This window comes from Pseudorca crassidens, chromosome 5, assembly GCF_039906515.1.
Source record: "Pseudorca crassidens isolate mPseCra1 chromosome 5, mPseCra1.hap1, whole genome shotgun sequence".
Classification (NCBI taxonomy): Eukaryota; Metazoa; Chordata; class Mammalia; order Artiodactyla; family Delphinidae; genus Pseudorca; species Pseudorca crassidens.
In genome coordinates, this window is record NC_090300.1 from 78,854,399 (window position 1) to 78,866,421 (window position 12,023).

The window sequence follows — 12,023 nt, forward strand, 5'->3', positions numbered from 1 at the left end:
GCACTCTTGGTATAGGAAATTTTAAAACGTTAATTAAAAAAATACAATTATCTCCCATGATGAAACTTTGGGAGATTTAAGCTTCTTTTCCATATTTTTCAAGGTTATTGTGCTAAGCATGTATATATATATATATATATATATATATATATATGTATTTTAAATGAGGATAAAATCTTTTTTTTAAGTAATCTTTATGTAACTTTGACTTCATAGCAATTTCTTTTGACTGTTTATTCCAGAGAGTAGCAGACCGACTGTATGGTGTATATAAAGTACATGGGAATTATGGGCGAGTTTTCAGGTAAGCATTATGCAAACTTTTATAATAAACAACAACTAGCTCTAATTAGCTTTTTGCCTAAGAACTATAATTCTTGATTATAGTATATATGATTCTGGAAATATATGATTCTGGAAAGCAAAAGATTATTTTTTAAATGACGTTCTGTAGTAGCAGTCTTCAGACTTTTCACTGTAAAGCCTTTGTTTAAATAAAAAATAATAAGGGAGTCCAGTATATTGAGCAGATAAAAGATAAACTGCTCTGAAGCAGTGAGCGGTGTCTTTTACTTTCTTGGCAGAATGCCCAAGAAGATTCCTTTGGAAATCACTGTCATATAGAGTTAGCGATTTTCTTTTTCTTTTCTTTCTTTGTGTCACTTTATAATTTCTGAAGGCTTTTGCAAGATGGATTTTTCAGTCTTGAGGTAATATTAGTGTAAATTAGAATATTTACTTGTGTAGATAACTTGCATATCTTGGTTATTTTTGAGCTTTTTCTTTTGTGAATTTTTGTGTGTGTTAATTATTTTAGTTGTGACATTTTAGAAGTTAATTATCCAAATCTTCTTGTAAGAAAAATGTCCTTGCTAATGTTCTAAGTCCTTTTGATTGAATTAATCAAAATAATTCATTTAACATATTTGAATAGGTAAGACATTCATATAGCACAAAATTCAACAGGAACAAAAGCTTATATAGTGAAAAGTCTCTTCCCTCCTGCCTGCCAACCACCCCGGTCTCCTCCTCTGAGGCAACTAATAGCCGTTTCTGAGTTACTTGTGTATCCTTCTAGTAACATGTAGCACCATTAATGTATATATTAACACACAAACAAATTCATTTCTCCCTCCCCCCTTTCTAAAAAAATATTTATTTATTTATTTTTCGGCTGCATCGGGTCTTAGTTGTGGCACACGGGATCTTTCATTGCGGCGTGCGGGCTTCTCTCTCTAGTTGTGGCACGTGGGCTTCTCTCTAGTTGTGGCACGCAGGCTCCAGAGCGTATGGGCTCTGTAGTTGTGGCGCATGGGCTCAGTAGTTGCAGCGGACGGGCTCAGTTGCCCCTTGGTATGTGGGATCTTAGTTCCTTGACCAGGGATCGAGCAGGTGTCCCCTGCATTGCAAGATGGATTCTTAACCACTGGACCACCAGAGAAGTCCCCCCCACCCCCATTTTTTTAAACATGGAAAGGGAGCATGTTTTATACATTGCTATATGTTCACTTGTTTTACTTTGGTTTTTTCTTACTTAAAAACAGCTCTCCAATATATATTGTTATCAGTAAATAACTGTATGGGGCTTTTTTTTTTTTTTTTTTTTTAATTTTTTGGCTGCATTGGATCTTCATTGCTATGTGCGGCCTTTCTCTAGTTGCGGTGAGCCGGCTTCTCACTGCGGTGGTGCGTGAGCTTCTCCCTGTTGTGGTGCATGGGCTTCTCACTGCGGTGGCTTCTCTTGTTGAGGAGCATGGGCTCTAGGTGTGCGGGCTTCAGTAGTTGCAGCACGTGGGCTCAGTAGTTGTGGCTCATGGGCTCTAGAGCGTGGGCTCAGTAGTTGTGGCTCATGGGCTCTAGAGCGCAGGCACAGTAGTTGTGGCACATGGGCTTAGTTGTTCCGTGGCATTTGGACCAGGGCTCGAACCCGTGTCCCCTGCATTGGCATGTGGATTCTTAACCACCGCACCTCCAGCGAAGCCCTTCTGGTGGTTTTTGATATACAGAAATACTCAATTTGTTAAATTCAGTTAACATGTAAGTGGTTAGATTTTCTCCTTTATAAAGTAATAGCCTCTGACTTTTGTGTATATCTTAATAAGGTCTTCCCCACTATGGATTATAAAAAAATAGATTTTTCATTTCTTCTACATTTTTGTGGTTTTATAAATTTTTGATTCATATGAAATTTATTTGAATGTCAGGTGCGAGATATGGCTACATATTTACTTAATTTGAGTAACAGGTTATCTATATGTCTTGGTTGATCAAATGGAAGATGGGACAATATCAGCATTATATGATGTTTTTAATGAAGAGAAGCATATTAATATTGTAAACATGTAGACTCTTCATAACTACGATAGGAGTATATGTCTAAACAGGAATAATGGGAAGAAAGGCAAATTCAAGTCAGCTGCATGAAGAGCGACTTACCTGCTTTTAGATCTATGCGTGAGTCAGCCCTGATTTTAAGAATACTACTCAAACTGGAACTCTAGTTAAGCTTGGGAATATGCTCATATGATAATTAACGTAAATCAGACACTCTCAAAAGTAGTACATTTATTGTAAATAATAAATGGACTTGTGTTAATTTGAGAGGCAAGTGGATGAAAGGTCACTTGGCTGAATCAAATTGTAAAGAAAATTATTTGCATTAATGTCTCATGATAAGTATTATACAGATTCGCCTTTCTGCCAACTCAGTAAATTAACAGAAAGCCATTTTACGTCTAAAATATTTCATAAAAAGTGAGCCAAGGAGACCACAGGTGGTTGAAGTAATTTAAGCAGGTAATCAAGAGCCTGAACCAGAGCAATTGCCAGTAGGGACTATTAAGGAGACATAAATGACAAGATTTATCAATTGATTCTTTCAGTCATTCAGCACACATTTGCTGAGCTCCTGCTACCGTGGTAGGTGCTAAAGATACCAAAATTTAATTTGCAGGCAGCTGAATGATTAGGAGGATTGTGATAGAGAATGTAGGAAAAATAACAGGTTTGAGGAATGAATTAAAGGGTTCTATTTTGAATAGATTGCATTTGATTTAAAGATTTTTATTAAGCAATTGGAAATTTGGATCTGCAGTGTAAGAGGCTGGTGAGAATATGAGTTGTATATAAAAGTTACATCCTAATAGAATGATATTTAATGTAGGGTTAAGGTGATAATGTTAGAGGGTTAGGGTAAGTCTGTGAGAGACTCAAGGGCGGAACCTTGGGGAATATCTGTGTTCAGGGGTCAGGCAAAGAAAAAGAACGTGAGGGAGACATTGGGAAATTGATGAGGAGTGCGCAGTGTCAAGCAAGTGAAGGGAGCACTTCAAGAAGTTGGAGTTATACTGTAGAGGAATTGAATTTAGTCGAAAGGAGGGGAAATGGGTGGGTAAATCTTCGGTGTTAATTTGGAGAGCAGTTTGGTTTGAGTGATATAATGCAGTGGTCCTAGGGATGACAGGAAAGGGTTAAGGAAGGAAAGACAGCAAGTTACTGATAAGTCTGTTAAGAAAAGTCTCTGAGGTTATTCTTGAAGGGGTATAGGGCCTCTTTGTGGTGGTGGCTTTTTGCAGGGGGAGCAAGGGTAGGAGGGTGGATGGGAGAGAAGATAGAGAGGAAGGCACAGAGCTGTCTTAAAGGAGAGGAGCAGTATGTGGCAGGAGGCCACTTTAGTTGGCCCCTGTCTTAGTAAAGCAGGTGTCTCTGCTGAGAACAGGTGAGGTGATTCTGTGGTTAGGAAGCTTGAGGGGAGTGATATAGGGCAGTCTGTCTCAAACTAATGGAGAAGAGAGTTCTTAAACTGATCCTACTGCATATCCTCCTTTATCCCCCCTTACCAACTCCCTGGGGGATTGGCTGGAAGCAGCTGTGGCAAGTGCAGAATCTCTTTGAAGACTTGAGTTCTGTCAGTTTATTCAAATTTTACATTTTACTCTGTAGAGCATCCATGGTTATTTAAGCATATATATAACTTTCCCTGCCTCAAACTTAAAATTCGTTCTTCAGAAAAACTGTGCCATGCTTAGATGACTTCAGATATCGAAGATGAAGTATCCCAGTTTGAGAAGCACTGATGAGGGTATCATTTAGGAATGTGGGAAAAGATTGCAGAGCAGTACCAATTGGTGATGAGTGTTTTTTATCTTTTCTTTTTGTTTCCTTTTTATTTTTTCATTACTCTTATGGTCAGTGGCACTACACTGACCATAAGAGTAATGAAAAAATCCAGGGAATTTCCTGGTGGTCCAGTGGTTAAGAGTCGCATTTTCACTGCCGGGGCCTGGGGATTAAGATCCCGCAAGCCTCGCGGTGCAGCCAAAAAAAAAGAGTAATGAAAAAATCCAGAGCTTGAGAGCCACATAACTGGAAAAAGTTCAATGTGTTTCTGTTCTTTGGTTTGGAATTTGAGAGGGGAAGAAATATAAAGCTGATTTCATCAGCTTTGTCTCTTAATTTAAATGTTTTCTATATATATCCAATAACTTTGTAAAATTATGCCTTTTTGCTAAATGAGAGATTGAAGTGAGAGAATGGATTAAGAAAATGATTGAGCTATGAGTAGAAAAAGACTGTCAAAGAGGGAAGGAAAGGTGACAAGACTTAAACTTACTTGTAAGTAAGAAATGAGCAGGAATTAGATGCACAGAGAAGAAACAGGGAAGATTTTTGTAATATGTTCATGTTGCATGTTGCTGGGTTTTTTTGTTTTTGTTTTTTAAAGTATGGGAGTTCATTTTTTGCTCTTCTTGAGTTCCTAGGCTTTTTGCAGCTTCCTCCTGGATATAGCACCTGATTCAATTTAGGACAGGCCAAAGGGTCATTCCATGTAGGTGCTTATAGGACTTGTCTATATGTTCACTAGTTTCAGGAACTTTTAAGATCTGCCTGTCAAGAATTGGACCAAACACTGTTGACTTGAAACAAATAGACTGCCAGATATTTCTCCAGCAAAGATTAGCAGAGAATTGCAGTTCCAGGCTGCAACAATGGCAAGGCTCATGCAAGTTCCCACAGGGCAGGGGAAGGAGAAGGCTTTAATAGAGAGGAAAAGGAAGTTGGGAGGGCTAAACAAAGAGTCTCCGTGGCTTTTCATTGGCTGAGACCTGGCCAGGAAAGAAGAGGAATCTTTCTTCTTCTTGGGCTCTGCTGTGGACACAGGGCATGAGAGCTCCCCCTTTTGGTCTTCCAACTCTATTTAATTGAGGTTTCTGTTTATTTTTTACAATACACAGGCAGGGTTCACTCTACAAAAGACTTAGAAAAAAGAGAGTTTTAAGTGCCAGTAACTAAAGTTTTTGAAGCGAATGAAAGCTGTCAGGAGCTAATAGCCTAAAATGTTATATTCTGTTAATTGAACATTTTAAAATACTCATCTTAATTCATAGATTGTGAATCCATATAGAAGCAACCAAGGAAAAACATCTTTCCCAGATTCAGTTGGTATAATTCCTTTCAAGGGATTCCGGGAAACTGCAAAAGAAAATTTTTTCAGAGTCATGTGTAAACATGATCAGGGATATGCAAACCTTGTCATATACCTCAGAGCTCAAAGACGCACAGGATGTATTTTGTTGAAGGATTCTATAATTTATTTTTTGGTCATGTGGTTGATGAGTGGCGGTGAAGAGCTCTTTTTTTTTTTTTTTTTTTCTTTTGGCCGTAACATGCAGCTTGTGGGATCTTAGTTCCGTGACCAGGGACTGAACCCGTGTACCCTGCAGTAGAAGCGCGGAACCCTAACCACTAGACCGCCAGGGAATTCCCTAAAGAGCTCATTTGATGAAGAAAGCCAAAAAAAGGAAGTGAAGGTTGGGATTAGTAGGTAGAACACTCTGATGGCAGTTGATTCTAATCTCAGCTCTGCCTTTCATTGGATGCCTGACTTTTGAGTAAACCACGTTAGATCTCTGAGCCCGATTTTAAATATCTGTTCAATTGTGGGGTTAAATGGGGAGAGTGGTTTCCAAACCCTTTTTTAGCATGGAACTTTGTTTAAATGAAATGATATACGGAAGTATAAACAAATAAAACTTATTACTACAGACTTGCTTGGGGCTGGAGACATTGCCTCCCATGCCTCTATCCCTGATGAACACCAGATTGGGCAGCTAAATTTAGTTCTGTACCTCTATTTTTGTTGTAATAATATTTTTATTCCTTTCCAGAGTCTTGACCCATTCTTGGAGTTCTTTCCTTTCTTTCTTAATGGAACTGTAAAATACTAGAGCAGGAGGGACCTTTGTGGTTTTATAGTTCAGATTCCTTAAGCTAGGAGATAAGGATGGACTTCAGAGTCTCTGAAATTACTTAAAGTTATTATGAAATATTGGCTATATTCCCTGTGCTGTACAATGTATCCTTATAGCTTGTTTATTTTACACATAATAGTTTGTACCTCTTAATTTCCTATCCCTATCTTGCCCCTCCCTCCTTCCCTCTTCCCACTGGTAACCACTTATTCGTTCTCTATATCTGTGAGTCTGTTTCTTTTTATTATATTCACTAGTTTGGTTTTTTTTAGATTCCATGTATAAGTGATAACATACAGTTCTCTGTCTGATTTATTTCACTAAGCATAATACTTTCCAAGTCCATCCATGTTGTTGCAGATGGCAAAATTTCTTTTTTGTGGCTGAGTAATATTCCATTGTGTGTGTGTGTGTGTGTGTGTGTGTATGTATCTGTATATACATGCACATATATATACCACACTTCTTTATCCATTCGCCTGTTGACGTCTGTTAGGTTTCTTCCATATCTTGGAAATTGTAAATAATGCTGCTGTGAACATTGGGGTGCATGTATCTTTTCGAGTCAGTGTTTTCATTTTCTTCATATTTGTAACCCAGGAGTGGAATTGTTAGAGCAGGCAGTTAGCCAGATATGAGCAGAGAAGAGAGGCATGGGTCATATGACAGGAAGCCATAGAGGCATATGACAGGGTCCTAGAGGCAAAGAAAGGTGGGAACCTCTTATGTCTGAATGTAACTTTTTGCTCATTATACCCTCATTACAATAGAATTAACATTGCAGCCAGAGCAGTACCCATCTTGCACCTGACACCATGGCAGATCCGAGAAGACCAAGGACAAAAACAGCCCCTCCTCTCAGAAAGGTGGAACTTGGATGAAAGCCAGGAAGTTACCCCAAAGTCCCTCCCTCCTTGATGAATATTCCACCCGTTTTCACACCCCATATAACCAGCTTGCCAAAAGGAGCTCGGGGCAGCTGCTCTTCTGAGCTTGCCAGCTCTCCCTCCTGAGAGTATACTGTTGCTCAGTGAATCTTCACTTCGCTTACTTGGCCTCTGTGTCTCGTCTCTGAATTATTTCTGTGACAAAACAAGGACCTACCCTCCGGCAACAGAATTGCTGGATCATATGGTAGTTTTGTTTTTAGTTTTTGAGGGCTCTCCATATTGTTTTCCACGGTGGCTGCACCAGTTTACATTCCCACCAACAAATGTACAAGGTTTCCCTTTCTCCACATCCTTGCCAACATTGGGTGTTTGTGCTCTTTTTGATGATAGCCATTCTGACAGGTGTGAGGTGGTATCTCATTGTGGGTTTTTTTTTTTAATAATCTTTTTAAAAAAAATAAGTTTGTTTATTTATTTTTGGCTGTGTTGGGTCTTCGTTGCTGTGCACGGCTTTCTCTAGTTGTGGTGAGCGGGGGCTACTCTTTGTTGCGGTGCGCAGGCTTCTCATTGTAGTGGCTTCTCTTGTTGCGGAGCACAGGCTCTAGGCACGCGGGCTTCAGTAGTTGTGGCACACGGGCTTAGTTGCTCCACGGCATGTGGGACCAGGGCTCGAACCTGTGTCCCCTGCATTGACAGGTAGATTCTTAACCACTGTACCACCAGGGAAGTCCCTCGTTGTGGTTTTGATTTGCATACTGAGCATCTGTATGTCTTTGGAAAAATGTCTATTCAGGTCTTCAGTCCATTTTTTAATTGAGTTCGGGTTTTTTGATATTGAGTTGTATGAGCTATTTATGTATTTTGGGTATTATCAGTCATATCATTTGCAGCTATTTTCTCCCATTGCATGGGCTGTCTTTTCATTTTGCTGATGGTTTCCTTTGCTGTGCAAAAGCTTTTAAGTTGAATTAGATCTCATTTGTTTATTTTTGCTTTTGTTTCCATTGCTTTAGGAGACAGATCCAAAAAAATATTGCTACCATTTATGTCAGTGCTCTGCCTATATTTTCTTCTAGAAGTTTTATGATTTCCTGTCTTACATTTAGGTCTTTAATCCATGAAGTCTCTGAAATTACATGCAAAATTTTGTTTGTGATTTTCCCTCCTTAGTGGAAAAGGTCCATAGTCTTCATCAGATGCTACAAAAGATTTATTACCCTCTTTGATCTGGTTCATCTGTGACAGTTATCCACCCATTAAGTACTTTATGATAGCAGTAATGCCTCTTATAAAGTTGATGTTAAATCCTTCTATACTTTTTATTTTATTTATTTTATTTTTTGGCTGTGTTGGGTCTTTGTTGCTGCGTACGGGCTTTTCTCTAGTTCCGGTGAGCAGGGGCTACTCTTCATTGTGGTGCACAGGCTTCTCATTGCTGTGGCTTCTCTTGTTGCGGAGCATGGGCTCTAGGCATGCAGGCTTCAGTAGTTGGAGGTATGCAGGCCCTAGAGCATGCGGGCTTCAGTAGTTGTGGCGCATGGTCTCAGTAGTTGTGGCTTGCAGGCTTTAGGGCATGCGGGCTTCAGTAGTTGTGGCATGCGGGCTCTAGAGCTCAGGCTCAGTAGTTGTGGTGCACGGGCTTAGTTGCTCTGCAGTGTGTGGAATCTTCCCGGATCAGGGATTGAACCCATGTCCCCTGCATTGGCAGGAGGGTTATTAACCACTGCGCCACCAGGGAAGTCCCTCCTTCTATACTTTAATAGTTCCTTGTTAATGGATCCCTCCTCTCCCTCCTCACCCTCCTCTCCCTCCTCTCCCTCCTCTCCCTCCTCTCCCTCCTCTCCCTCCTCTCCCTCCTCTCCCTCCTCTCCCTCCTCTCCCTCCTCTCCCTCCTCTCCCTCCCTAAACTGGTTAACATTTTCTAGTTCCAATCCTCGGCATGTACCTGGACCCCAGTTAGAACCTTTTGTTTAGCAGATGCTTCTTAAATTGTAATAGGCATACAAGTCACCTGGAGAACTGTTAAAATGAATATTCTGAGTCAGTAGATCTGGAATGAGTCCTGCAAGTATGCATTTCCAACAAGTTCCAGGTGTGATACTGTTCATAGACCACAGTTTGAGTAGTCAAGGGCTAGACTATGTATATCTTGAGGGGAGAGGTCTTGTGCCTAGTAGTAGTGGCTGATACATAGAACCCAGTACATGTTTCCCTCCTCACATTTATTCATTTATGGGTTCATTCTTTCATTTTACCGACAACCTATAAATGCCAAGTATTTATCAGGCACTAAATGACTTAATAGGAGTAAATAGATGATTAAGTGTAAGTCTTACCTTTCTTGAACTAGTTTTTAGTCTTGTTTGGTAAACAAAAGAATTAAATTTGGTTTTATTGACCTTGAGTTGGTAGCACATTAAAAGGTGCTCAAAGATTAGATGGATGAAGTACCTGTGGAACATCCAATGGATAGTTGATCTGGACTGTCCATTAATTCTATTGACGTGACCTATAGCTGCGTTAACTGTGATTGCTACATTACAGATTTGGCTAGTTATGCCTGTAATCTGCCAAAACCCCTAGACTTTGTTTTTCATGTGAAGAGCTGGGCTTTAGGTATGTTGAATTTGAAGTGACAGAGGTATATAAAGGCAAAATTGTCTTGTAGGCATTGGAAGTGTGGCTTTAGATAATATAGCTAGAGATGTTAAAAATTCATTTTATAAACAGCAAAGCACTAAATAAAGGTTAACTGTTGCTATTACTATTTTGAGGGTAAACATATGACTAAAAATCGTCGGAAGGAGATATGTTTATTTATGTTTGTTTTCCTTCCTTGACAGTTTTAAAAACCATGTACGGTTTTACCCTTCTAGTATTATAAGCGTATAATCTGATATTTCAAGAACAGTGTATAAAAACTACAGATTAACAGAATCATAGTGTTTTAATTTTTTCCCTTTTATGATATATGCAATTGAAGGTGTTTATTATACATAGCAGAAAAATTGGAAACAATCTTGAATGATCAGGAAAATGTTAAAAAATTATGAGTTGCCATCTGAAATAATGCTGAGAACAAGTTATTTTAATAATGTGGGGAAATACTATTAATAGAAAAAGCATAATACAAAATTGCATATACTGCATGATCTCAGCCATATTAAAATGAGCAAATAAAAAGAACTAGAAGGAAATATATCAAATTATGTCACCTCTTAGTATTTAGGATTATAGATTTATTTCCCCCTTTATTATAATATACATATGCATCTTCCATAAAAAGGAATTTTTATTTCAAGAATTTTCACTGAAATGACAACAAAATGATCTGTGGTTTTAAGTAGACTGTCATGCAACTTTAGTGCAAGTTATCAAAGTTTTATGGTACACCTACTATTTCTGTACAGTTGTCTTTTTCTGTTACCTATTAAGATAGTGACATGTAATCATGTGTGTTTATCAGACTCATCCATGTAGTAATTAAAAATATGCACGCCTCAGCTCTGTCCCTGAGATTCTAATTAAGTAGATCAAGAGCAGGGTAAGTATTCATAGTTTCTAAAAGCGCCACAGTTGATTTAAATAGGCACCCTAGCTGAGAAAGTTGTCTGTAAGCAGAAACTGTTTTGTATGATACTTTCTTTGCACTTAACAGCAGCAGATACAAACTTTTGAACTAATATTTTAAAGCCTTCACTTGCATTTTAGTTGTTAAACTTCAGGGAAAGGAGCATATTTGAGTCACAGAAAATAAATCCAAAATAGATACTATACATTGTTTAAAAGCTAGCTAGAAAACAACCTTGTAAAAGAGTCCTTTAATAATATTCCATATCTAATTCATGATGTTTTTGGTTTTATCTTTTTCTTCTTAGTGAGTGGAGTGCCATAGAAAAAGAAATGGGTGATGGACTGCAGAGTGCTGGTCATCATATGGATGTGTAAGTACCCAGAGAATTTAAGGTAGAACCTGTGGTGACATTAGTGGTGAAGTGTTAGTGATTCTTCTGTTCTTCTGTTTTTATAAAGTTTGCTGGCATTTATATTGTACTCTCTGTATATAGATTTGACTTAAAGAAGTTTATCTCAGGAATGCAAGATTAATTTAACATTCAAAAATCTTTCCGTTCAATTCACATATTAGCAGAGTAAAGAAGAAAACCCATGTGTTCATTTCAGTACATGTAGAAAAAGCATATCAACATCTACTCACAGTAAAAATTTTCATCAAACTAGGAATATAAAGAATTTCCTCAGTCTAAAACTTACAGGTAATACTGTACTTAATAGTGAAATATTGGTGTTTTCTCCTAAAATCAGGAACAAGGCAAGGTTGTCTGCTTCCACCACAACTAGTAAAAATGGTAGTAGAGGTCCTGGTCAGTGCAGTAAGACAAGAAAATCAAATAAGGGGCATACATCCTAGAAAGGAAGAAGTAAAACTCTCTTTATTTGCAGTTAACAGGATCTTTTATGTAGAAAATCATAAAGAATCAACCGAAAATATTATGGAATAGCTGAATTTAATGAGAATGCATGATACGCAATGAATATATAAAAAAAGTTGTTTTTACATTCTAGTAACAATTGGAAAATAAAAACTTAAAAATGCCATTTATAATAGCATCAAAACAGAATACTTACAGATTAATTTAATGAAATATGTGAAAGACCTCTACACTGAAAACTTTATATATAAACATTGCTGAGAGAAAGTAAAGACCTAAATAAATGGCGAGACTAAACCATGTTCATAGATTGATTGGAAGACTCAGTAGTGTTAATATGACCATTCTTCCTAAATCACAGTCCCAATCAAAACTCCAGTGACTTTTTAATAGAAATTGATAAGCTGATTCTAAAATCTATATGTAAATTC

At 38.1% G+C, this 12,023-nt stretch overlaps 1 protein-coding gene across 3 annotated transcripts in view; it reads left to right on the top strand.

Annotated features, from left to right (window-relative positions):
* Positions 1-12,023, top strand: part of SNX4 (sorting nexin 4) — a 62,276-nt gene that overhangs the window by 36,045 nt on the left and 14,208 nt on the right. For all 3 annotated transcript variants that reach the window (XM_067738629.1, XM_067738631.1, XM_067738630.1), the window contains 2 exons: positions 243-304; positions 11,020-11,085. In XM_067738629.1, coding sequence (XP_067594730.1) covers positions 243-304; positions 11,020-11,085 — 128 coding nt within the window. The remainder of the gene's footprint in view (positions 1-242; positions 305-11,019; positions 11,086-12,023) is intronic.